This window comes from Danio aesculapii, chromosome 14, assembly GCF_903798145.1.
Source record: "Danio aesculapii chromosome 14, fDanAes4.1, whole genome shotgun sequence".
Classification (NCBI taxonomy): domain Eukaryota; kingdom Metazoa; phylum Chordata; class Actinopteri; order Cypriniformes; family Danionidae; genus Danio; species Danio aesculapii.
The window spans coordinates 42,934,602-42,962,587 of record NC_079448.1 but is presented as its reverse complement, the minus strand read 5'-3'; the positions used below and the strand labels follow the sequence as shown (position 1 = coordinate 42,962,587).

General features: G+C 36.2%; 2 protein-coding genes and 1 non-coding gene across 4 annotated transcripts in view; 2 read left to right on the top strand and 1 right to left on the bottom strand.

Moving 5' to 3' along the window:
* Positions 1-4: 4 nt before the first annotated feature.
* On the bottom strand, positions 5-18,711 carry taf7 (TAF7 RNA polymerase II, TATA box binding protein (TBP)-associated factor). 2 transcript variants are annotated; one of them, XM_056472486.1, is made up of 13 exons: positions 18,612-18,711; positions 18,254-18,287; positions 16,907-16,983; positions 14,285-14,363; positions 14,016-14,149; positions 13,003-13,126; positions 12,820-12,878; positions 12,316-12,388; positions 11,868-11,978; positions 9,646-9,840; positions 6,012-6,124; positions 5,440-5,499; positions 5-274 (listed from the first exon to the last, which is right to left on the bottom strand). In XM_056472486.1, exons 2-13 carry the CDS (start codon positions 18,270-18,272, stop codon positions 230-232), a joined length of 1,089 nt encoding a protein of 362 aa, XP_056328461.1. In that variant the 5' UTR covers positions 18,273-18,287; positions 18,612-18,711; the 3' UTR covers positions 5-229. The 2 variants fall into 2 exon arrangements, with proteins under 2 accessions (XP_056328461.1, XP_056328462.1); XM_056472487.1 differs by lacking the exon at positions 18,612-18,711 and adding an exon at positions 18,448-18,574.
* A 243-nt stretch (positions 18,712-18,954) lies between these two features.
* Positions 18,955-19,026, top strand: trnae-uuc (transfer RNA glutamic acid (anticodon UUC)). The gene has a single exon. It is a non-coding gene; the product is annotated as a tRNA-Glu (tRNA).
* A 2,315-nt stretch (positions 19,027-21,341) lies between these two features.
* The window catches only part of elf1 (E74-like ETS transcription factor 1), a 103,510-nt gene continuing 96,865 nt past the window's right edge, over positions 21,342-27,986 (top strand). The window contains 1 exon segment of the mRNA XM_056471834.1: positions 21,342-21,642. The gene's annotated coding sequence lies outside the window, so the exon portion shown is untranslated.

Below are 27,986 nucleotides of genomic sequence, written 5' to 3'. Positions count from 1 at the left end.
CAACTTTATTTCAAATGGGAATTTATTGGAACAAGTTACTAAAAAAGGTCAAAGGAAAGTACAAATGCATTATTGATCCTTCGAATCCACTGTATGATGAGGCCAGATGGCCAGTCACATATTTAGACAACTCAAATTCAGCTAATACAAGAAGTCAGACGTGTGTACGTATTCAGCAGTCACCTCTGGTCAGTGTGTTTGTATTGCAGAATCTTGGTAATGGTGAGCATCACTTCTCGATCAGCGAGTCCAGCTGCTCTTGAAGGGAAGCCAGCTGTTGGAACAGAATAGCATTGATGGATGGCTAGCAGTAGGGGTATAATTGAAGGCTAAGTGCAATATGTTCAACAACACCTCCAACATTGCTACTTTTATTTCCCCATTAGACCATTTGTCAGGTAAGGTGTAAACAAACAGTGACAGGAGAAAATGACATTGGCTGAGGGTTATGGTCAATAATAATAGATAGCAACCAAGTGGTTAAAGCATGCATGCGTGTTTACTACTTTTACTCGGCACTACTGCATATGGTCAAGCTCAATGGAAATACATTGTAGTCTCATACGTGCATTTGTGTTTGAAATGTATAAACAGTGGTCCCTTGTTAATCGCGGGAGTTACGTTCTAAAAATAACTGCAATAGGTGAAATCCGTGAAGTTGTCTGCTTTATGTTTTACAATTATTATAGATGTTTTAAGGCTGTAAAATCCGCCACTACACTATTTTCTCAAATAGGCATTAACATTTTCACACTTTTCTCTCGTTTAAACTCTCGCGTAACTTCTACCTTCCTTTAACATGTCCAGAAATCCAACTTTTTGTGCAATGGTTAGCATCTTCCTCTGCCTTTTGGGTGCTACCATGGGTTTCTTTGACAGTGCAGAATGTTTCATCGGCATTATGGGGTTTGTTGGGGAAAAAATTTGCATACATCCAGGGGTGCGTTTCCGAAAACCATCGTTAGCCATCTAAGATAGCAAGTTGTGTCGTTACAAACATAGTTAATTTATTTGCCGTTTCCCGAATCCATCGTTCCAATGAACATTCGCAAACTGTGTCGCAAACTTCTATGCTTGCAACTACACCTCTAGAGCTGTAGTTAGAAACATAGTTCCGGGCTGTGTTCTATCCCCAGTCATCCCCCCTATGCCCTATTCGTTAAGAACATTCTAACATTTAAACTTGAATTTTTTTTTTTTAACATTAAAGTCATTTCTCTTAGGTGCAATTTGCTTTCAAGGTATTTTTACAGTTCAATTTTAGCGATCTTTATGTTTACAATTGAGCTCCTTTCACATTGCACTTTGAAAACATTGATGTGCTTTTAAACACAGCTGTGGCTCATGACGAAAACTATAGGTGACCTATTATTTAAAAACAGGATTTATGTTACGTCTCCAAAGCTTGTAAAAAAACAAAAAACATAGCATATGTTAATGCTTTTAATTTATAGTAGGCTATTTATTAAGTAGCTTATCTGTACTGTATATGACATGGTTAGACATTGGTTAGAACATTTCTGCAATGGTTTGCAAGTGTCAAATTATAAAACTAGACTTTTACAATAAATTAAAATTAAATAAACAATATCCTACTTAATAACAGTAATAATCATCATCCTCATCATTATTATTATTAACAGAGTAGGTTTTTTTTTTCATTTCCTACTAAATAATAAATATTAAATTTCATTTCTTAATAAATAGCCTCATTATTTATTTATTTATATGATTTATATATGATATTAGAATACGTGTTAGCTTTTGTAAGTGATTTTATGTTTTAGAATAGAATATGTAATGTTCTCAATAATAATATTTGTAAAGGAAACATGTATATAGGCTCTATATGTGCCATTTACATATATTTCAGTTAATATGGAAAACGAGTGCATGTTTTTACCAAAACTAATATTGTAATTTTTTTAAATGCGTGTAAAACAATAAAATTTGCACAAAGAATTTTGGGGTTCTTCTCTAAAGAAGTTGTTACCGCCCCGTTTAGAGCATCATTATGAGCGTTTTACATTATAACTAAAGTGGTTCAAACGATAGATCTGTGACAGAGAAACTACGGGTTTTGGAAAACACTCGTCACTACATTGTTATTTCCCCAAACGATTCACCGTACAATGGTAGTTCAGCCAGGAGTTTTGTTTGTTTGGGAAAACCACCCCAGTACAGCACTTCAGAGTCAAAAAAATCAAAGATTTTTGTAAATTTGGCAAGCTGAACGTATTCTACACATTCTGTACAGGAGACACAGCATGAAGGAGATTGATTGACAATGATCTACAGCCAATCAGGATGCAGAACACAATGCACTGATCAGGACGCAGAACACAATGCACTTTTAAAAAAAGCATGTGAAATTGTACAAAAAAAAAAAAAAAATCAAGGAAACACGTTATAGCAAGGGACCACTATATTGTATCTAATCCATTTGGCGTCAGTTTAAAGTAACACTTATTTTTGGATGGAAATTGGCTCATTTTAAACTCCTCTAGAGTTTAACAGTTGAGTATCACCATTTTTAATATATTCAGCTGATCTCCATGTCTTTCAGGAGCACTTTTAGCTTATCTTAGCTTAGCATAAATCATTGAATTGGATTAGACCATTAGCATCACACTCAAAAAAGATTTAAAGTTTGACTCTTCTGTATTTGCATTGTGTACAATGCTATTTTCTAGCAATGATATTACACAGTGTGGTTACCTAATTGGGGATTATTTTCAGTGATTGCGTAATATCATTGTGCTTGCTGCAGCCATGGTACAGGGTATAGTATAGTTCCTTGCCATATTGACCTTGAACCATTTCCAAAATGGGGGTCGACACCCCCACGGAGGGTCGCGAGAGAATGAGGGGAGGGGGGGGGGGGTCGCTTGGTGATTTCCAAAAATTTTTATAAATCTTTTAGAATTACCATAGTTTATCCATAACTTAGAGAAGAAAAAAATGTGGTTAAAACTTATATTTAAAAAAAAAAAAAACATGACAATAAAAAGCCCTCAGCTTTTAATTTTTTTTCCATTTGATTGTAACCCCTGGGGTGATTACATTATATTAAAGACACAGCAATAATATCAGATGCAGCAGATTGATTTTTTATTTTTTTGGCATCAGGTTAAACTTTCACACATTAAAACTAAAGGCCACGGCTGAATATGGAGGAAGGTCTCAGAGTGATGTTCTCCAAAATTAAATGAAGAATGGATTTGGACCTATTGGTGTGTCTGCACTTTTGCAGCCAATGTTTGTATATTTATAACCACTTCAGAGGATATTAGGGGTCATGAGTCACTGGCATAGCTATTTTAGGGTTGCGGGCTGAAAAGTTTAAGAAACCCTAACCTAGAATATAGCAACTTTTCATTTTTTTCTGAGTTTTATAGCATTTTTTTAGTCATTGTCTTAGTACACAATGTAAATACAGAAGTGCTAAGCTTTAAATTGGAAAATTATTGATTTTTTTTTTTAATTGAATAAAGATGCTTATGGTCTACTGATTCCCTGATTTATGCTAAGATAAGCTAAAAGTGCTCCCTCCAGAACTGGGCCCAGTTTTTCAAAAAAATTAATCTGAATCAAATTGGTCCAGATTTAGAAATCCCATGTATTGCTATGCAAGATTAAGTGGTCTATCTTACTTTATGACAGTTTTTAAAGGAACATTGGATCACTGTGAAGAAACAACATCACTGTGATCCAAATAACAAATTTATATATCTAATTTTAGTTTACCAGAACCTTAAATGGAACCAACAGTGTAGCCTACTGGCTTGGTAAAGAACAACAGGTAGGCAAAATACCAGTGGCCACAAGCAGCCATTGTTTGTTTTAATGGTAAGAAACAGAAACACTGGAATCAACAAACATTTTACATTTCATTTTAGTTTGTTCTAATACAATACTGCTTTGATATTGTTTTGTTGTTGTTGGTTACCATATCTCATTACATGTGACATGCTTGATATAGGCTTCAAATATGAAGGAATTTATTTATCATCAGTAACCATTAAGTTCGTGATCATTCACTTAGGGCGTACTCACACTATGCTATCCGAACCGTGCCCAGGCCCGTTTCCCGGATCGTTTGAGAAGTGTTGAGTGCTCTGAATCAGGCTCAGGCACGGTTCAGTTGGCCAGGCCTGGCCCAGTTGGAAGAGGTGTGCCAGAGCGAAGTTCACTTGGGCTCAGTAGTGAACAGTAGTAGTGTGGTGTGAGTGCAAATCGCGCCTGTGCCCAAAACTGAAGACGAGACGTGACTTTTAAGGGACTGTTTCATATGTGTTTATTAATCATTCTTGCTGTTCAATGAACACAAACAGTCGTAGATTATTAAAGACGCAAACCCCTCACTGCATGACAGCTGCACCTTCAGCAAACCTCGTAATTCCTGCAGCAGGAGGACTTTATGATTGTTTATGAGCGTCAAAAGTGGCTGATCTGTTCAGTGAAATATTTGACTGCGTGCCACTGCATCCCAAATTACTAAAATGATATAACTAAAGAAATTTCCACTGTGCTGAGCGAGAGCACTTCTTTCTGAACAGCGCATCATCGATGACGTAAGCGTGCTCAGGAGCGAATGCAATGCGAGTGCGGGCCATCAGGGGAGACGGGAGGGGGGACAAGCGTGCTTCGGCCCATTTCAAGGCAACTGTACATAGTGTGAGTACGCCCTTCAAAAATAAAACATTTATTTTATTTGGTTTATTTGGTTAAAATCACAACTGAATCCACCCTTCTGATGAGATCCGGATAATCCAGTTTTTTTTTTTTTATCAAATAAATCCCAATCTGAGTTTAAAGTTTTGAATAACCCAAAGGGCAGGTTTGATCTAAATCAAACGTAAGATTGGATTACATGGTCTGATCTTAATTCAAAATCCCAGTTACTTTTGAAATACGCATTTTTAAGATTTGATCCAATAAGTGATCCAAAATCCCACTGGATTACTTTTGAAAAAATGGGCCCAGGAAATCAGCTGAATGGATTCAAAAATTGGTAAAGCTCAACTGTTTAATTGTAGGGGAGTTGTAAAATGAGCCTATGTGCAAAAATCGTGGAGTGTTCCTTTAAGTTTTAATGTTCATTTTGGTTACATAAAGCAATCCTTATCTCCTGCTCTGAATTGCACAGAGAGCCTTGATACTTTTTTGAAGATATTCATTTTAAAAATTAAACACTGGAGATGAGTTCCTGTTTATTTAATAGATGGATATCTGTGGAGATTCATTAAAATGAAAGACTCTAAAAATCATGTGCTGATTATATTAACTGAGCTGCATGATTCTAATTCACTACCACAGAAACCATTTGTTTGATACTGGATTGCATTGCTTTTACTGCATGTTTTTGATTAACAAAAAAAAGGTTCATTTTCTTCTGAATCTGAATACATTGATCTTAAATTTCCATATCAAGCTCACCTGTTCCATCTCTTGCTCCTCTTGACGATTCATACCATTCAAAAGTCCCTGGAAGCGATCCTGTAAAAGAAAACAGAAAGAGACTTCATCTAGCTGACAGTACACTGTTTTGATGCTAGAGGTTTGAGAATGATTTTACTGCTTGGGCACGGATCTATTTGATTTACGACCCTGTGAATGGAGCTTAGATGTGCATGACCTTTCCGTGTCCACTGTGACTGTAATGACCAAGGACAAATTTAGCCAATATAGTGCACACGATCCAACCGAAGTGACACTGTTAAACCACATGTTCGACCCCGTTTTAAAGGGTCTAAATCGTCCTGATGGAGTGGTTGCCAGAGCAATGAATTTGACACTTTTTCTTGTGAGTTACATAAAAGCAGCTAAAGGCAAAAATGCAATATTTATGCCTTAAAAAGATGCCAAAAACTTGCTTCCTTGAGATTTATTCAAGGCCATTTTAAAGGTTTGTTCTGCACAAAAACTGTCACCAAAACATTGTGTTTACATGATGCAGAGTGCCAGAGAAGATGACTTTTAGAATTTTAGTGCAGGGAAGTCAAACTCACCCTCAGGGCTTGATTTTCCACCTCCATGATCAGTTTCTCCTGTTGCTTCTTGCGGGCACGTGTTTCCTGGAGCTTGGCCTTCAAATTGTTGATCTGCATCTGGTACTCCATTACTGTAGATCAAACAGAAATTGTAAGCTCTACACACAAGCCGCAGTGAACATGCACACGGTTCAGTCATAGATTCTGCTGTCACGCTGAGCTCCTTTACCTTTGAGAGCTTGTTAATCTGCAAATGCTTTTGCAATCTAAGATTCCAATTATCTGTGAATCCTTCACACTGTAACCGCGCAACCCTTCGGGCTGCATAAATACTGAACCTCACCTCTTACATTCTGCACCCTTAGCGAGAATTCGAAAAGGTTATTTCCACTGAACGGACTGCACACAAGGATATGGAGAAAATGGCTTTGTGGATAATAGATAAGAACTGACTGATTATTTATCATAATCTTGGAGACTTTGGACATAACTTGCATTGTAACATCTAAACCATTTTAAAACTGACGAGTTTATTTAATTTACTATTTCTCAAATCCAATAATGCCGAGTTCAGGCTGCATGATTATAGCCCCGATTTTGACTCACCAACAAGTTTTGAGAAATTGCTTGTTCAAGTGAGTAACAATCACACAGTGTGAACTATCAAAGACGCGATCTGAGACAATCACCAATGAGTTGCTGACACCTGTGAGATATTTGGCCTGCTGAATATCTGGAGCTGCTGGTGATTCAAAATCATTCTGTGTGAAATGTGTTCTGATCGAAAGCAACATTGGCGATTACCTACAGCCAATGAGAGGGCAGCATTCACTAGTATGGTTATCTGATGAAGGTTGGGGGAAAAGTTAAAAGAACTTTCGGTGTATTTGAAACCAAGAAATGGAAAAAAACTAGTGGAAATTTGGCAGGATTATCTGAGCAATACCACAACCAAAAAAAAAAATGAAGAGAAATTGCTAATTCCTCTTAAAAGCCAGGTGAGCAAAATAAGTACATTTTCATTATGTAGTTAATAGCAAAAGATATACTAAGTGACCTTGTGTTGTTTCCATGTCACTTCTCACGTGTTTGGACATAGTTTGCAGACCGAGACAAAGTTGTCAGTGATTCTTTGTATTGTCATGCATTGTGAAAACCCCTGTGGCCGATCCATCTTGCAGTGTAAACACAGCAGCAACTGAATGCTACCCTAGATAGTCATGCAGTGCGAAAACATTTGTCACGTAACTACTTTGAAAATTGTCTGAACTCAGCATAATAAGACTGCATTTTTTTAGACATCAATGACACATTTAAACATGTTTATGATGCGGTTAAAAATGTAGATTTTTAAAAAAATAGTTTTTATGTCATAGTTCTACTTAAATTATTCTTAAAGGTATAGTTGACCCAAAAACGAAACTTTAAGCCTGGTTTATACTTCTGCGTCGAGTGATCGTTGTGACCCACGGCGCATGCAATGTGCGTAGTCGTGCATTTATACTTCTGCTCGCTGGTTGTGTTCCTCTGCAAAAACACTTCCAAAATACTAGCTGGCAGTAGCAGTTTATGTTCTTCTGTGTCAAGTTTCTTCGCTGGTGTTTTGTTTTTGCTGAACGCTCCCTTTAATGCTCAAACTTGCTCATTTTCAGGCAGGAATTGGCGGACATGCAATAACTTTAATCATTAGGTTAACACATAACAAAAGTTTCCATCTGGACATCCTACACGCGACTCCACAATTGTAAACACTCACTCCATAATGCTTGCGGCTCTCACCTCCGCCCACACTCATCAGCACTACCAAGCTGACCAATCACAGAGCTTGCACTACGTGTCGTTGCAACGTGTAGTAACATTTTTGAGAGGTGCATGTCAGCGTCGGCTACGGCAGGGGCTATGCGTCCACGCGCAAGCTGCGCCGGAGCATACGCGTGCGCTTGATGCAGAAGTATAAATCAGCCTTTACTCACCCTGGAGTGGTTCCAAACCAAAGTTGATATATATTTCTTTTGTTGAACACTACAGAATATATTTTGAAGAAAGCTGGAAAACTAACCATTGCCTTCCATAGTAAGAAAAACAAATATCTTGGAGGTCAATGGTTCCAGGTTTCCAGCTTTCTTCAAAATATCCTCTTTTGTGTTCATCAGAAAAAACAAATTCAACCATTTTTGAAACAAGTAAGAGACCAGTAAATGACAGAATTTACAGTTTTGGGTTAACAATCCCTTGAAAATTTAGACCATTACACTTGAATAAATATCAAATTTTAGTCAAAATCTGAGTTCAATTTTCTGGAAACTGCAAAAATGATCATCATGGCGAACATCATTTAAAAAACAAACCAAAATGCCATTTAAAAAAAAAACATTTAAAACTGAACATGCAAAACTAATTCCTAAGTGTGACACACACACACATCCACAACTGGACAAGATCTGAATAGAAGAGACACATTTTTATAGTTCATTATAGCCTGTAGGGACAGCACCGTGGCTCAGTGGTTAGCACTGTCGCCTTACAGCAAGAAGGTCGCTGGTTCGAGTGCCGGCTAGCCTATTTCTGTGCGGAGTTTGCATGTTCTCCCCTTGTTTTCGTGTGGGTTTCCTCTGGGTGCTCCAGTTTCCCCCACAGTCCAAAGACATGTGCTATAAACGTGCTTTAAGTAAACTGGATAAACTAAATGGGCTGTAGTTCTCCCCGCTATCGCGTGGGTTTCCTCCGGGTGCTCCGGTTTCCCCCACAGTCCAAATTGGCAATTTGGGTAGGCTAAATTGTCCATAGTGTATGAGTGTGAATGAGCGTGTATGGATGATTCCCAGAGATGGGTTGCAGCTGGAAGGGCATCCACTGCGTAAAACATATGCTGGATAAATTGGCGGTTCATCCCGCTGTGGCGACCCCAGATTAATAAAGGGCCTGAGCCAAAAAGAAATCGAATGAATGAAATTGGCTGTATTAAATGAGTGTGTGTGTAAATAAGAGTGTGTGGGTTTTTCCCAGTACTGGGTTGCAGCTGGAAGGGCATCGGCTGCGTAAAACATATGTTGGAATAGTTGGCGGTGCATTCGGCTGTAGTGACCCCTGATAAATAAGGAATTAAGCCGAAGGAAAAACGAATGAATGAATATACCTTGTAGTTTCATCAGAGTTAAAATTTCATTGTCGGTGCCACAAATAATACAGATTTTGGCTTCGGATCAGAGAAATCTGTCAGGATCTGCAGAATTTGTCTCCGATGACAGTCGAATCACGCAGTGTGCACCTGGCTTTAAAATGATATGAAACTAAATAAGGTAACACTGCAGCTAAAGCTTTTCCTTTGAAGAGTTATGTGAACAACAGCACAGCTCTGAGCGGCATGGCTCATTTCTGCAGGTTAAGTGCCAGTGTGGCGTTGAAGGCTAGTTGATGCCAGGGTCAGGCATGTCTGTCACTCATCAGCATGGGTAGAAACACCAGCAGACAACCGGTACACCCATCTGACCTAAATACTGCAGCAGACTCATCATTCAAATGCTAATCTAGGTCGGCTGTTGTTTGTTTGCCGGTCTGCCTGTCTCTGATACTGAATTGTGGTTTTAGGTTGGGTCTGAGCTGCTGAGGATGCGCTGTAATTGATCAGACAACCCGTGTGCCGCCATCCTACCGATCTGACTGTTCCGGTCATTCTCATCTCTGCCTCCGTCCGACTCGTTCAGTTTCTCGTGGAGCTGCCTGACCATGTCATCTTCAGTGTCCATGATGTTTAGATCTTCATCGTCATGTCGATCGCCCTCTTCGTCCTCATCCTCGCTGCTGCTGCTGATGTCATTGAAGATCTCGCGAAGCTCGTCATGTTGGACTAAATTAGGGAGAAAAAAAATGCGTGAAGACTTTGTATATGGGTATAAAGAACAGAAAAACAGGTGGCTATTGTGCTTCAATATTAGTAATACATAATAAAAATAATCTTCTATGAAAAAATAGTCTTAAAATAATAACATTCAAATAGTTTTAGCTTCAGAATTGTTTTGCATGACTTTAATAGCCACTATGGCTATGTTTCCATCCAAATATGCGAATTAAATTTAGGTGCAAAACTGGATTATCGCATAAAAGATGTGTAAAAAAAGAATTTACTGCGGTAGGAGAAGCTGTGTCAATCTTTTCCTTATTTAATAAATGACTTGTGCCACAGAAGACAATGCCGACACGCAATTAACACATGGTGGCGTTTAAAGGCATGAAATGCGGAGCACAGACGCTATCAACATTTCTGGAGGTAATTAATAATACAATAACATTAAAACCGAAACGGTTGAGACATTTTAGAATGACCAAAACAATATTTCAGACATTTTACAATGTGCTCAGCCTGCTGGTTTATTCATTCACACACATTTTCATCACATGATCTCTCATAACAAAATCACATGACCTTTTTCAATGCGCAATCTGGAATTTGTTCGGTAAAAGTGTTTCCATCGCTGTTTATGCGCATCTTTTCTTACCGAGTAAAAAGTTTATCCTACTCAGTTATGCGCATATGTTTTTTTTATGCGCATTTTCAAAATTTATGCACATCTTGGCGTTTCCATCAACCGACTGATTTTATGCACATATCCAAAATGTATAGTTGGAGGGAAACATAGCTTATGAATGTGGCTGTGAAGTGCTTCCTCTCATATATTTGATAGCTAGATAAATGTTTTATATAGTTTTGATTTAGCTTTTCTGTTGTCTCCGTTTTAACACCCAGTCTTTTAAGCTCTCATTTTGAAGCCAATTGTCTTACTTTATATTAACCTGACATATATGGCTTAGTTAACAGGTACAGTCTGGTGACTGCATCTGACTTAAGTGACTGCCGGTTGATGAGCATGAAAGGAATAAATTGGAGGTAAAAAAAAATGAAGTTGCAGAATGGTAAAGTTCCTTACTTTAAAAAATGATTAAAAAATTTCTTGGTTAAGTCTTAATTAATAAATACAGTCTGGTGACCAGTGTTGGGGAAAGTTACTTTGGAAAGTAATGCATTACAATATTGAGTCTCCTTAAAAGTAACTAGTTGCATTACTTACTTTTTATGGTAATTAATACGTTACTTTACTTTTGAGTTACTTTTGCATTACTTTTTTCCTTACCAGGGTGAGGCTTGATCTCTTTCAGAACTTGCAGGGTTTTTTCCTCTTCTTTTAACACACTGTATAACCTACACCTTTATTTATCTTTAAAAAAACACACTGAAAACTAATAATGTAGGATAATGTTATCTTCTGAGAAACTCCTGAGCCCAGAGCTTTACATGCCGTATATACAGATTAATGAAAGTTTAAAGCAATGTGTTTGCTGCTTATGTGCTTATTGTCTTATTAGTGAAGTACAAACTATTTTCAAGTACAATTCCTTTTCTCCCATGTGTTTAAAATAATGAACACATTCTTATCTCAATTTTAATTCAGCAATTTACTTTTTAAAAGCTAATTAATTCAACAAAAACGATACGTGCATAACAACATTTTTTTAAGTGACTCAAATATCATTACTTTATTTTTTAAGTAATGCGTTACTTTACTCGTTACTTAGTGATTTTATTACATAACTCGCATTACTTGTAATGCATTACCCCCAAAACTGCTTGTGACTGCAAGTTGATAAGCATGAAAGGAAAATTTGGAGGTAAAAATGGTAATATTTCTAAACTGGTATAGAAAAATTAAATTTTTAATTTTCAGAAACTAAAATTTAAATACACAAACAAAAGTCTCTGATATATGACTTGGACATATAAATCCCCTGACTTTCACTTTTCATGCAATCAAAATTTCATGATATTCCATGGCCCATGGGAACTCTGAAAGCTGTCAGATTTGTATTCACAACATTTACCTGAAGAGCCGTGACCCTTGTGTCCAGAGGTTCCGGGTGAAGACTCCAGATTGGAAAGAGATAAGCTGTTGTCAGGTTCTTTAGATTCATCTTCAGCAATCACCTCCCATCCTGGCCTCAGGGTCAAGGTTCATATTTCAATAATCCTGTTATGTTTTCATCCTCTCAGCTTTGGCACCAACACATTTTGCTGTATTGTATCACTGCTGCTGAGCTACACAAATTTATATGTGACTCATGCCACCTTTTTCCTGTAATGCGGAGCTTAACTGACTGCTTCTTGCCCAATCATTCTGTTTAACTTGTGAGCAAGTCTGCCACCTGGTGGCAAAGCCAAGTATAACAAAAACTCGATCCATTAGTAATGACATTTTCATGTAGATTTGTTGTGACACGGTTTCAACAAAACATGACAGTGGGGGAAACAAAAGCAAGAATTAAAGGATACGAACGCTGACGGCTTCTGCATCTGTGCTCAAGAGTCTCTTCACCTCTTTTTCCACATCAGGAGACTCAATGTACTGCAGGATAAATCAGGTTCAAATTTACCCCCAAGGAACACGCTGTGAAAAACTGCACGCATGCATTCAGATGCACACACAGTACTAACAGTAGAGGTTGGATGCAGGCCAGAGAACACATTAGCGATTAAAAAAAGAAGCCAAGTCAATAGCAAGCTGGAATGTAGTGGTGATTTATTCAGGAGTCAGAGAGAAGAACCTGCCGCTAACAGGCCTGCTGTCATTTCAATCAGAAGCGCAGCCTTTCCTGCATACTTTTACGGAAAATGAAGATGGAATGCTTTATTTATATGTAAATCTTAGCTTTTACCATTAACTCGTTTCTCTTTTCCCGCAAGAGCAAACAATTTTAGTCCATCTAGGGCTGATAAAGGATTGCAGAATCATCAGAAATAAAAACCTCATAGTTAAGGAAAAGCAAATGAAGTTACCTTCTTCTTCGCTGTCTTCCTGAACCGCCTCTTCCTTGTGTTCTTTAGAGGAAGTGTAACTGGATGGAGACAGATGTAATTGGATTTTAAAAGGGTTGGATCATTTAGTACCGACAGCCTGTCTCTGCATTTACTTAAAACCAATTATGATGATATTTCAGTACAGGAGAGGAAGTTGCTTACTGCCGTGATTCCAAACAAATTTCTTGTCTTTATCCTTGTCTTTCTTTTTGGTTTTGGAGTCAGCAGTACCCGTGGGCTCCTCTAGAGGGGGGTATAGATCTCCATCTAGTGTGCATACCAGCATCTAAAACAACAAAGGCAGAGAAATTAAAGAGAAAATTTATGTTCTGTCACAATAGTTCCAAACCTGTTTCTTCTGTTTTTGATATTTTCGAAGAATTCTGAAAATAACCTGTAACCATTGACTTATACTATGAAAAACAAATACTATGGATGTCAGTGGCTACAGGTTTTCAGCTTTCTTCAGAATATCTTCTTCTGAGTTAATCAAAAAAAGAAACTCAAACAGCTTTGGACAAGCGAAGGGTGAATAAATGATTTTTGGGTGAACTGTTCCTTTATAAATAATATGGTCTTGTAGATGTGCAGAAGATCAGTTATGCTGAGTTCAGACTGCATGACTTTAGCCCCGATTTAGACTCTGGGAAAGGTTTTGAGAAATCGCGGACAAATTCCTGAAAACACAGGTAAATCGGTGCTCGTTCACATGAGTAACAATCACACAGTGTGAACAATCAAAGACGCGATCTAAGACAATCGCAGATGAGTCGCCGACATCCGTCAGATATTTAGCATGCTAAATATATGGACCTGTTGGCGATTCAAGTCATGCCTTGTGAAATGTGTTCTCATCGAAAATAACATCGGCGATTACCTAAGTACATCTTCTACCCCACTATGGCTTCTTTCTCATTATGTAGATATTAATAACAGATATAATATTTGGCTTGGCGTTGTTTCCATGTCACTTCCCGCGTGTGTTTGGTTGTGAGATGTAGTTTGCAGACAAAATTTGTCTGCGATTCTTCCTATTTTAAAGTCATGCAGAGTGAAACCCCCTGTTGCCGATCCATGTGCAGTCTGAACTTGGCATTAGTTGTCTGTATTACACATTACTGCGAAAAAGAAACACCATAAGATCCTTCAAAGAACATGCTCTTCTGAGATCTTACCTGACAGATATCGGCTGTCTTATAGAAGGTCTTTTTGTCAACAGTTTTTAAAGACTCCAGGATGCAGGGTAAATCCACTAATTTACATGCTAATGGAACACGATCCACTCGAACAATCCCATGGCGTCCATCAGCTAGGCGTATAAAAACAAATTCCATAATGATTCCAACATCATGAAGTGTAAATTATAATATATGATAAAGTAAACTGACAGTACTACTTTCAATTTCTGCAAGGTCATATGAATTTAACTCTATACAGTACTTACCATGCAACTCTATTGTAAGTCTATCTTTCATATTCATGCTGCTAGACTGGGCAATCCGCCTGACCGTAGAGGCGTATTCCTAAAAAAACAATGCATAATGCCACTGAATGAAATGATTCCTCTAACATAAAAAGCTAGGTACTATTTATTGAAATAATTAGTTTTCATTCATATTCTTTTCAGCTTAGTCCCTTTATTAATCAGGGATCACCCATACACTCTCGTTCACACACATACTACGGACTATTTAGCCAACCCAATTCACCTATAGCGCATATTTTGGACATGTGGGGGAAACCAGAGAGGAAACTCACGGCAACACGGGAAGAACATGCACAGATGTACATGCACAGAACTCCACACAGAAATGCCAACTGACCCAGCAGGGGCTCGAACCAGCGACCTTCTCTTTTTGAGGCGACAGCACTACCAACTACGCCACCTATATAATTACTTTTACAAACTTATGTTTTTCTTAGATTGAACAGTAGGCTATGGTCAAACATTTAGGGTCTATAAGATTAAATTTAAGTTATTTTTCCGAGGCTGTATTTACTATTATTTTTTTTTGCTTGTTTTATTTCAGTTTCTTAAGCATATTTTATTCTTGTGATCACTACAAACTTTAAAGTCACTACAGAAATTCTATATTTTTTCAATAGATCAATAAAATCTTATAAACCTAAACATTTGGACAGCAGTGTATGCCTCTTAACACCCTAACAATCCTTAAAAAAACATTTGTCTGGTTCTGTTGGCAGCCATTGTACACAATACAATGAACATTCACTGTGGTGTCACATAATGATATTTGAACATTATGATCCTGTCATGCTATCTCTCTGCACAATTTACCTATGTCAACTAATTAGAGCAACGGGCACCAGCAGAATTTAGTTTCTTCATGCAAGTTTAACAACAGTTGACTTGAATAACCAACAAACTGTCACTATGGGCTCTATTTTAGCGATCTAGGCGCAAAGTCCGAATCCACTTTTGCTATTTTAAGGATGGAAAAATAGGCTCTGTGCCGCGGCGCATGGTCTAACAGGATTGAGCTTATTCTCTTAATAAGTTACGAGTGTGTTTTGAGAATAAACCAATCAAAGTCTCATCTCCCATTCCCTTTAAGACTCAGTTGTTGCGCCATGGCACATTTGCTATTTACATGGTGGACTTTGTAAGTGGAAAAACCTGAACGCTTCACTAGCGAAAACAGACCATCTGCAGCGCGAGGATGAAGAATGAGCCTCGTCCAATCGGCCATTACTTTTACTTTCTCTTTCATGGATAAGGAAAAAACAGTATTGTATGCACTGACATCGATTAGCCTACATAATTAATTTTGCTTGTTAAGCACAAAGATTTGTTTAAAACTATTTCTAAATTTTGTTCTAGTTTCCAGCAAATGAATAAATGAACAATAATAACAAATCCTGGTCAAAAACTGAGTTATATCCAAACACACGTCCTATGCCCATATGGTGCAAAACCTGACAGGTTTACAAATCTAAACTTGCTTTTAATAAAACAAATATAAATATGCATATAATAAATACTATTAACACTAATAATAACATTATACAAAAGCAAGTTGTCATGAATAAACTAAAAAAAGCCCCCCGAGATGAGGCATGAAGGCAGTGGTTATTAAATTTATGTAAAAAGTAATAATTTTTGTAATATTTTATACCTTTAATTTTTTTTCATTTGTAAAGATATTTGTGTATTGCTGTACATACTGCGTGTTTTAAGTAATGCGTATGCTCTGCGCTGGACTTTAGACCTGCTTTTAGTTGGTCTATTTTGGTTGCTCAAAATAGCAACGCGCCAACAATGCGATTTAACACACCTCTTTTCTAGACTGGAGCACCCATTAGTCCACAAAGTGGCACAAATAAATTTGCTATTTAAACAACATGGCTGAAAATGGGAAAATTAGGGTGGCGTTGGTCTGAAAATAGCAACATGTTGGTGCTAACACGTCTGATAAAGTAGGGCCCTATTATAAGTCTGTGTATAATTATTTGCAACTTTTGTAATAATACGCTGTCCTTACAGCTATGCGAGTTGCTCATAAACGCATAGTTGATGGCAAACAACTAGGCATGGGACGATAACTGTTTTTAAGGTGTACCATGGTTTGAAAAAGTCAAGGTTTTAAAACCGCCAACATTTTGTGCTATACCTTATGTAAGAGTTTTTTTTAGGACAACAGTATCTCCTGCAGAAAAGACATACAAAGATGCCGTTTTAATTTGTAAAGAGATCAATGTTTTTGAAAATAATAAAGACAGCAGAAGTCAAAGTATCATTTGAATTATTTAGCCTGACACGTTTACTGCTCCAAAATATTAGAAATGTTTTAAATAGATTGTGTTCAAAGGGGAAAAAAGTTTTTACCAGACATTTAAAAAGAATATGTTTTAGAGCAGTAATCACAATACCGTCAAACTGTGACATTTTTATCCAAAGTTATACTATCAGAATCTAATACCGGCCTATGCCTACAAACAACACTATTAAGAACACAAGTATTCAAACCCTTTTTAATGAAAGTGTTGTAGGAGTTATGTACATTTGCTCAGTAACTTTTTTTATTTCTATAGGACACAAACTGACCTGAGGAAGCCGTAAAACAAACTGACTCTCCAGCTCATGAGGAGCATCTTCTTTGCTTTTGGTGCCCACCTTTCCCACTGTGAGAGAGACATCATGAAATGTTACATACTGGTTAATAATTATTACTGTTTTTCTCAGTAGCTTTGGTGCATTTCTCACAACACTATTTACATTTGCACAACAGTTAATGCATCAAAACAATTAGTCATTTGTGCACATCATAGTAGCAGTTTCTCATTCTTTCCCACAAATTGCAAATGCTTCTGGACATGCATCAATTGCTTTCATACAACTCTCTGCTGTTTATAACATTATCATTTGCTTATGTCATGTCAGTCAAAATGAACTAAACGTGTGAATGCTGAATAGTCATTCCATATAAAACTAATAGTCCTCATTTCAAAACTTGGGTAATTAATTACATACAAAAATGTTGAACTGGTTGTCAAAATCTGTCAAGCACATTTTATTAAAATTTATGTTTTTTTTTTGAAAATGCCATCTAAATTGAACAATTTCATGAATAATCTACAGACCTATGGTACTGTATGTTGTAGGTTTAGTTCCAATATGTACTGCAATATTGTACAGTTGTGCACAGCTCTACCCAAAGGAAGTTTATGTTTGTTTTAAATAAGGGTGTATTTATTCTTTTGCACAATGCTGTGAATAAATTAGAACTGCAAAGAGCATATGCAGTAAAAAGGTAAAACATACATATTCAGTGTCTTGTACACTTAATACCTCACTAAATGCAGTGATGTTTAACTTTACTGTAGTTTTCAAATGGCTGTGCAAATAGTATATAGTGCTGTCCTGAGCATTTTCAGGAAGTGTCACCAAAATATGACTTTTTTGCATTGGAAAAAATGTACAGAGTAAACTGTAATAATGAAACTATCTTGTTCATAAACAATGGTGTCAGGACTTTTCATCTTGATGACACTTTCATTGGCGTGAATACTTGGTTTTAAGGAATGAGCTCTCCATTTTGAGTCAGCTTTTGCAGGTTATCAACAAGGTTTTGCAATTTGTACTAATTGTTTTGAGAAATGCATTAACTTTTGTGCAAATGTAAATAGTGTTTTGAGAAATGCACCAAAGCTACTGAGAAAAACTGTAATAAAATACAACTGATAAAGTTCAGTGGTTGTATTAAATGTTAATACATACACTTATGAATACAGCATAAGTACTAAATGATTAAGTTAGCACGACCATGTACCACGGTACTTGCATGTAGTTGTTATTACATGGTACTTATTACCGTTTTACGAATTCAAAAGATGGTAATACCACAGTAATACCCCAATGTCAATAGAAAAGGGAATGTGTGCATATTTGTACCTTTTGCTTTTGAGGTCATCTTTGTCTCCTAGTTCTGCAAAGAAATAGAAGATAATACATGTATACAGCCGCATATAAAAGACTACACGCGTTTAAATACATTATAAAAGTATTATTTCAAAAACGTGTTCGTCTTCGAGTGATAAAATACTACTAATGTAGTACAATTCAAAACTGTTAATAAAAATACTCACCAAAATCCAGTGAGAATCTTACAGGCTAATGCTACATATGCGAAGCTAGCCTCATATATAACACAAATATCGTTGAAGTAATTGCTTAATAAATATTCATTTTTGAAACAATACAGAGCTTACTATTAATAATAATAATAGCTAGCATGAAATAGAGTACTTACAGTAAATAATACTATTTTTATCAGTCAACCGCTAAACTGAACACATAAACATTGATGTGCCTCGATGAAGTGTCTTGCGGAAGCTCGGCGTATGATAGCGCTCCACTGCCATCTGCTGTCCGTTTTGTGAAAGCAGCTAACCTTTTATAAAACCACGCTAGTACCGTAACGAACGCAAAAGTCTGCTTTCCACAACCCCGAGAAAACATGACGAATATGTAATTATTTTAGTAAACGCTTGACAAATATGACATTATAACGGGAGAGCAAAATTTTTCATGATAAAGAAGCCGTCTACATGAATGAATGAATGAATAGCCAAGAAACGATTCATGCAGTATCGTCCCATATGGTCTAGCGGTTAGGATTCCTGGTTTTCACCCAGGCGGCCCGGGTTCGACTCCCGGTATGGGAAGGAATGTTTTTGGTTTACAACGTTTTAACCTAGACAACCTTCTTATGAAAGATGAAGTATATATAAACAAATACATGAAAATGTTTTCAAAAACATTGGGTTGAGAACATCTAACGTAATGTTCTGTGGGGGTAAAGCTTATATGATTGCAACAGTTTTGTCACTTTTCTATAATATCCAGCGGTAATCCATATGACCTTTTATGCATCACTGTGACCATGCTGTGAGAAAACTTTAAATGAGTGTATGGGTGTTTCCCAGTGATGGGTTGCAGCTGGAAGGGCATCCACTGTGTAAAACATATGCTGGATAAGTTGGTGGTTCATTCCGCTGTGGTGACCCCTGATTAATAAAGGGACTAAGCCGAAAAAAAATGAATGAATGAATAAATGTTACAATTAGGTAGCCTAACAGACTTTTTTTTTTTTATCTTCGCCCTTTGATAAAACAGTGGGAGAAGGAATGTGCATGGAGATTAATGCTTATACATATACAGTATATGTATGTAAATATGTAATTTGCCACACTTGTTAAGTTCTTGAAAAGTTTGAAAATGCACCTGGAAAGTGCTTGAAAAGTGCTTCAACGAGTATTCATATTAACAATATTTTTCTACAATTAGTATTCTGAGAAGATATGGTATTTAGTTATCGTTAAATAAAGTAAGTTTAACAGTAAATTACTATTATAGTTAGTTAATCATTTTTGTAAGAAGCAGTAGGGCATGAAAAGTGTTTCTTTTGGAAATTAAAAAAAAATTAAATGGGGGAATACTGGCTAGCATTTCCAGAGAGGTGTAACCAGACCTTTTCAAAGTCTGAGGACAATATATCAAAGAATGTATAAATAATTCCCCTGACCACAAACAACACTATTACCATTGAATTCCACAAACAGGCTTTCCGATAATGGGAGGGGCAGCCAGAGACATTAAGGGCTCATCTGAATTTTGACACCACAGACTGTACACGCAAAACGATTAAGGGGCTGTCTACATTTATTTGATGTTATGTTAACGCACACTCACCTGCAAAGCAAGGACATTTGATATTTACCCAAGCTCGTCCTATAACAAACGGGGTGATTTTACAGTCATTAGTAGCCTATTGTAACCCAGTTTGTTAATATTAACAGTAATACACGTGGAATAAAACTCTTGAATAGATTTTCTAAAAGTAAGATGCTGTTAAAGTGTTAATGAATGGAACGACAAGAGATGTCTCTCACTTTATACCTAACTTCCGCCAGCCAAAAGCCATACTTTTTTTTCTTATTAACCCAGTGCCACAAGAACAAGAGGTATTACACTTCTCATAGTTTTCTGAAAGATAATATATATATATATATATATATATATATATATATATATATATAGAGAGAGAGAGAGAGAGAGAGAGAGAGAGAGAGAGAGAGAGAGAGAGAGAGAGAGAGAGAGAGAGAGAGAGAGAGAGAGAGAGAGCATTACATGTTTTCAGTGCTTTGTGATTTTTCTAAAAGATTTACATATAAATTGAAGTCATTCACAAATGGGAAAAGTTTGGTTTACATTGAGCCCACTTTGGTATTTTCCTAACAACATAAACAAATAAAAAATATGTTGTCCTTTACAGTTCAAGTTCTCGTTATCAGAGTAAAACAGTACATCAAATATATTTGTTTTTTTGTTAAACAATTACAACTCTTTCCAAAATATTATTGAGTGTGGCTTGCCGCCATAGAAATACAGATGAATTGAATTGAATACAATGAAAAAAATATGCAAAATTGTTTCTTTTTCTTGACCACAATATTCACACATTTCCAAAACATGTTTAGCTGGATAAATTCTATGGAGTATTTTGTATGACACATAAATTTTTAATTTTGTTATTTATGCAAAGCTTATTTGTCAACTTCCAAGCTTTAACCCAATTACCAAATAATGAAAGCCAAAAATCTTGCTTTAGGTAGAGACAAAAAAAAGAAAGCATTCCTTATAATTATTGTTACACTGTTGCTTTAAAACATCAACATTTTAATTAAATGTTTTCACGAGGATTTCCTTTGCTAATCCCTTCTGAAATACATTTTTAAAGCAAAACCACACCCTTTGGAATTGCATCCAAAACAATAGCGAATTCTCTCTGGTAAATTTAAGAAATTCAGTATAAGATAACATATCCACGAGGGGCCAAAAGCTTTACTAATATGAAACTTATAATACATAAATAAAGTCGTTTGATTGGTCGACAAGACGCCGACGTCACTCTTCCCATTTACAACGCAGAAAGACGCGTCGCTCCACTGATTGCATGGGAGCGTTTTCAGTTTGACGCGTTGTCGCTTGCGGTGCAGATGCCGAGCGCTGGACCAATCGCTTTCGAGGGAAAATGTGAGCGCAAGGAATTCCCCACACAGTGAAAACAGTGAAACCTTATGTTAGGCAAAAGAAAGCTCGTCCAGGGCTTCAAAACAATGCGCTTTTAGGAGATTTCGTCTTTGGCAAAGAGGATAAAGTCACTTCGTTTCATTAGGACGCAAGACGAGGATTCGGATAATAACAGGAATTGTTTCATTGAAATAAAACTCACCTCACGTTAACCTTTAAACCTGAAGATCATGGAGAGTACGACGAAGGTAAGTGTCGATACAACTTGTTACTTTTAGTTCTCATGTGCATTTAACGTTACCTAAGACATCACCGTTCTTGTGCACTTGTTTGGTTCTTTCTCATGTGTTTGTATGTGCAAGCGCTGTTTACTTCATTCACTATACATGGTTGATATTCCCTTCAAACAAACATATGCTTCCATCATTGTGATCTCATTTGCCAGTCCTGATCTGTATAGCCCCCGGGACAGCTTGACCCACTGCTCTGTTGTGCCCCTTTCTCTCATAACTGTGCGCTGAGTTGTTCCAGCATGATTGTGGGCATGTGACCGTAATGACTGCTTCAGTGTGAGAATCTCTTGTCTTAGGCTGACATTGCTGGTTAAGACACAGTAAGGCTTCACATGAGTGTGAACAATCAGTTATCAAGTCTTCAGTGTTGGGACATCAGTGTTTCCATCCAGCTCTCTCATGTTGATGTAGGCTGTAAATTTAAAACTGCTTTGTCTTTGTGTTATTATTATCAGTACTTGTGACCAAGGTTAAAAATGACTTGAGGCTTGGGACAAAAATGCCACTGGGAGTTGGTAATATGCCCTTTAATGTATAATATGTCTTTTATGTGGCTTTTTATATTAATAATTGATTTTATATTCATACATTTGGAATTTCTGCTTGATAATATAATCTCATAAAAGTATGCTTTGCAAATTTTAAATAGGGAAATTGTATTAGCTGCCAATGACTATCGAAATACATTGTTCACAGTCAAATAAATAGTGCTAATGTTGTTTTTAGGTCATAGTTACATGTCATTTTAGACTGAATATTTCAAGTACTATGGTAAACAATATAGAAAGCCTGTCACAAGTTGTCACTGAATGAATGTGTGAGTATAAAAAGTTTACCTCAATATTAAATAGTGCTAATGTTGTTTTGAAGTCATACTTCGATTCGATTTCAGACTGAATACTGAAAAGTAGTGTGGTAAATAATATAGGGACTGTTAAAATGAACGAATATGCGAATATAAAACCAGCTTTACCTCAGTTTTAACATTGACCAGCAAAAAAACATGTTGTATTCGCAGCAAATGACAATCAAAATACATTGTTTACAGTCAGTCAAATAGTGCTAATGTTGTTTTTAAGTCATACTTGCTTTTCATTTCAGACCAAATATTCAAAGTACTATGGTAAACAGTATAGAGAGCCTGTCACAAGCTGTCACTGAACTAATGTGCGAATATAAAACCAAGTTTATTTCAATATTAAATAGCGCTAATGTTGTTTTGAAGTCATGTTGATTCGATTTCAGACCGCATGTAAAAAAGTAGCATGGTGAATATGGAGCCAGATCAGTCTCAAAAAGGAATGCATATGCATTCATAAAATTCAGAAATGCACAGCACAATTCATAGCATATTGCATTATTGTGCTGCATAAGTGGCAAAATATCTGCATCTTAAAGTGAATTAGATCATAAATACATTACATAATTAAAGTGGCAAAATTTAGTGGGATTCAATTCAAACACAACATTCTGATCACAGAATGTTGATCACATTCAATTGTGTTTTGAATTTCCGAATTGGAGTTGTGTATTTATGAATTGTGCTGTGCGTTTCTGAATTTTATGAATGCATATGTATTATTTTTTGAGACTGATCTGGCTCCATAGGTAAACAATATAGGGATGGTTGAAATGAATGAATGTGCAAATATAAAACCAACTTTACCTCAATTTTAACATTAACCAGCCAAAACCATGTAATATTAGCAGCTTGTCTATTGTATTGTCACATGCAGTGAATTATTTACAGATTTATTTTGTGTTAAATCTTATGTGTCAAGGACATTTTGGTGTCTTTACATAGGGGACAATATTTTATATATATATATATATATATATATATATATATATATATATATATATATATATATATATATATATATATATATATATATATATATATATGAAATACTATTCCAAGAAAGTGCCTCTTATAGTGTGTTGCAATTAGTATATAAGTTCATATTGTTTCAAAGTATCAAATCCATCTGCTTGTGCATGTAAACTCATTTGGAGTGATGTTGTTTTGAAATTTGTTTACTTTATTTGTGACTTGATTTCTCACCAATTGTCTAACTGTCCAAATGTTTGCCAGATGTTTACATTTTTTTTGGGATACAAAGCTCCCTTTTGGGACGTGCACATTGAAGTATCTGTTTGCCTGTAGTGCTCTCAGCATTTTGGCCATTGGGAGGTGCTGGGGTCAGGGAGTATACTTGTGTTCTCCTGCTTTGGGAGTTTGAGATATTAGTCAGCTCGGTTCATCCAGAAATGTTCTGGTTCTGGTACCCTCCCATTACAAACCCCCCCACCCTCCTCCCAGGCTCTCGCACACCCCAGAGGCCTTCAGATAGCTGGAAATTCCGGTCTTCTGAAACTAATTATCCTCAATGAGAGGCTCTAAATTTACCCCTTAGTTGGTGCTGTCCTGACTCTTTTCTGAAATACAGCTCTCGGCACTCCCCCTTTTCTCCTTATGACTTTGTGTCTCAGAACTCATGCCCAATGACCCTATTGTGCCTTTGGATTACCAGAAGGCACAAAGAGGCTCTCAGACAGTCTTTTAGCAGATGAAGCACGTGGCTGAGATATCACAGAATGACAATAGTATAGGCATATGTTAATATTTAATAATGTAATATATCAGGATAATGAACTTGTCCAATACTGACAAAATACATTGAATAATTATTTATTATAGGGCGGCTCAGTGGTTAGCACTATCGCCTCACAGCAAAGAAAGTCACTGGTTTGAGTCCCGACTAGGTCAGTCGGCATTTCTGTCTGCAGTTTGCATGTTCTCCCCTTGTTCCTGTGGGTGCTCCGGTTTCCCCCACAGTCCGAAGACATGCGCTATTGGTCAATTGAATAAACTAAATTGGTCAATTGACCAAAGTATATGAGTGTATGTGTGTTTCCCAGTACTGGGAAGGGCATCCGCTGTGTAAAAACATATGCCACAATAGTTGGTGGTTCATTCCGCTGTGGCGACCTCTGAAATAAGAGACTAAGCCAAAGGAAAATGAATGAAAGGGAAAATGAATGGAAAAATTATTTATATTTAAACTGTTAGAGTTGGCGGTTCATTCCACTGTGGTGACCTCTGATAAATAAGGCACTTAGCCGAAGGAAAATTAATGAATTAATGAATGATTTTAGAGTGTCTTTTAGTAATATTAATATTGTTTTTGCAGTATTGTTAATAACAGCGACAGATTCTTGGTGAATTAATTGGTTGGCTTAATAGTTTAAACATTAATATTTCAAACATGTTAGTCTGACCTACTGCATGATTAAATATTAATGGAATATTTGACTATTTATAGCAGTAGTTAACATTAGTTAATTTAATTAATTGCATGAAAACTACACAAGCTTTTATAATTCTTAGATGACGTCAGTTTCTTAGTTTATGCTTAGTAATGCATTCAAAATGTAGTCACAAACTGATTACAAATTATTTTATTAAATTTAGCTGAATAAAGTTTAATTGTATCTTAAAAATAATATTAAATTAACATTTTACTCACTGTTAATTTTAATCCATTGACATTTAATAATGGGACTAGGGCTGCACAATATAACATTTCAGTATCGATATCGCAATGTGCGAATCTGCAATAGTCACATTGTAGGATCTTCAATGTCAAGTTGGGGTTATAAATAAGCAGGAACTACAGTTCAGGATAGGCATGGGCCAGTATAAGATTCTGACGGGATGATAACCTTGCATAAAAATATCACGGTTTCACTGTATTGTGATTGCTCTAAAACTGCTGTAAAATATATTCATTTTAAATATCTGAGTAAAAAATAACTACTATTTTCCTCTTAGAACACAATGTATTTTATTTTGAAAATATTTTGAAACAGTAAACCTGTCCAGCTTAATAATTCAAATGAATCATTGACTTCTGCTGTCTTCATTAGTTTCGAAAACACAGATTTCATTACAATTTAAATGGCATCTTTGGATATATTATCTGCTGGAGATACTGTTGTCCTAAAAACAAAAAATATAACATAAAAAAAAATCTTACATAAACCTTGACTTTTCCAAACCGCAGTATACCTTAAAAACAGTTATTTTCCCATGCCTAGTTCAGAGCACATGATTTGATTTCAAAGTTTAACCCTAATATAATAGTGTGAAAGATTTTTATTTTTATTTGGATGATAAAGTTTTCAAGGCTTGTGACTGAGGTTTCATGTGTATTTAAACCATTTGGCCATAAGGAATTAAAAAGTTTTCCACTTTAACAAAGAATGATTGTGTTTATTTATTTATACAAAGACTACATGCTGTGTTATATTACATTTGATTATTGAATTTCTTTACCTCAATACTGTTAAACTCCATAGAAAAACATAAAGCACTGTTTATTTTATTTTGATCATCGTTCTATTGTATTCATCCGTGCTTTAGTTTGTTGATTTTATGTATTTTGGGGGTAATTTTGTATGTTTTATGTATTGTAATTGGTGAATTATTTCCAAAAAGAGTTACTTAAGTTATCTCCTGAAATTATATTCATATCACAATTTAAAATGCAGATAAACAAAATATCGCCATGTCTGTTTTTTTTTTGCAATATCATGAAGCCCTAAATGCGACATTATAAAGTGTTAATTAATGTACATTATAATACTTTTGCAATTTAATTCGGATGAAATTTTTGTTTACTCTGAACATTAACATTAATTAGTTAATTAATTAATTCATTCATTCCTTTGTTCATTTTCTTTTAGAGTTCTTTTAGTTTATTCCCTTTATTAATCAGTGGTCACCAAAGCGGAATGAACCGCCCTGAACATTAACATAAAGAACATGTTAACCTTTTTTGCAGCTGAATGTCAATATTATGATAATACTGTATACCATGATTAAAATATCAGCAATTAATTGCAAAAAGAAAAAGTAATAATCATCATAAGCCTACAATGAGTGTTACACTGAAAAATAATCATTGTATTTATTACTACACATGAATTGAGTTGCTGAAACTCAACAATAATTTATTTTCACAATCAGTTTGAATACTTTTTTTTACAGTAAGGCTTTATGCACTCGTAAACTGCAAAATATCTGGTCAGCCAATTGCATGGCAGCATTTAGATATGCAGACAGAGATTGTCTGAAGTTCAAACCAAGCATCAGAAAGTGGAACAAAGGTGATTTAAGTGACTTTGAATGTGATATTGTTGTTAGTACTAGACAGTCAGGGCTGAGAATTTCCGAAACTGCTGATCTGCTGGAATTTTACAGCAAGTTCTTCATGGGAGAGTTCAGAGGAAGATGGCCAGACTGGTTCATGGCAAACAGTAGCTTAACCACCCGTTACAACCAAGGTATAAAGAAAAGCATCTTTGAACACACAACAAATCAAACTTTGAAGCAGATGAGCTACAGAAGCAGAAATCCACAGCAGTCAGCTAAGAACAGGCTTGGCTGGTTGAATGGTTGCATAGTCAAGTATCGATGTTGCCATGTCCATCTCCTTGTGACAGCAGTGTACCCATCTTGTGATTACTACAGGATAACTTGCCATGTCATAAAACTCAAATGATCTCAAACTGGTTTCTTGAACACAATATTGAGTTCACTATGCTCAAATGGCATCCACGGTCACCTGATCTCAATCCAGTAGGGCACCTTTTAGATGTGGTGCAACAGGAGATTTGCATCATAGATGTGTAGCTAAATGTCAATATTATGATAATATTGATGCTATGATTAAAAATATCAACAATTAATTGCAACAAGAAAAAAGTAATAATCATCATCAGCCTACAATGAGAGGTACACTGAAAAAAAATCATTGGATTAATTAAATTTTTTAAGGTAAATGGTTTCAAACAATTTATATGGGCTGAATATAAACAAACAAATGAAGCTGAACATTACTTAATTACTGAAAATTTAGGAAAATACAATTCATCATTTTTTTAGTGTATTGTATGTGAGAAGCCTTTATCTAGGGAGCATGCTTGCTCTGGAATATGTGGCCATGATGGTAACTCCCATCCCGTGTGCCAACCTTGAATATGCAAGGAAAGTTACCCGAGAGCGGCCTGACCTGACTCCGTCTACTCTGCTCCGACTTTGTGTCTTGGTCTGATGGTGCATTGAAAATCACATGAGTTATGACTTAATGGGCTGTCTATTGATCCGTCTCCACATTTGAAGACATCGTTCTTTATAAACTCGGTATCCAGGAACTGCATCACCAGGGCATCATCAGCTGAGAGCTTGCTGCAACATGAGCCGACACTTTGCAGGCTGTCTATGCATCAGCAAA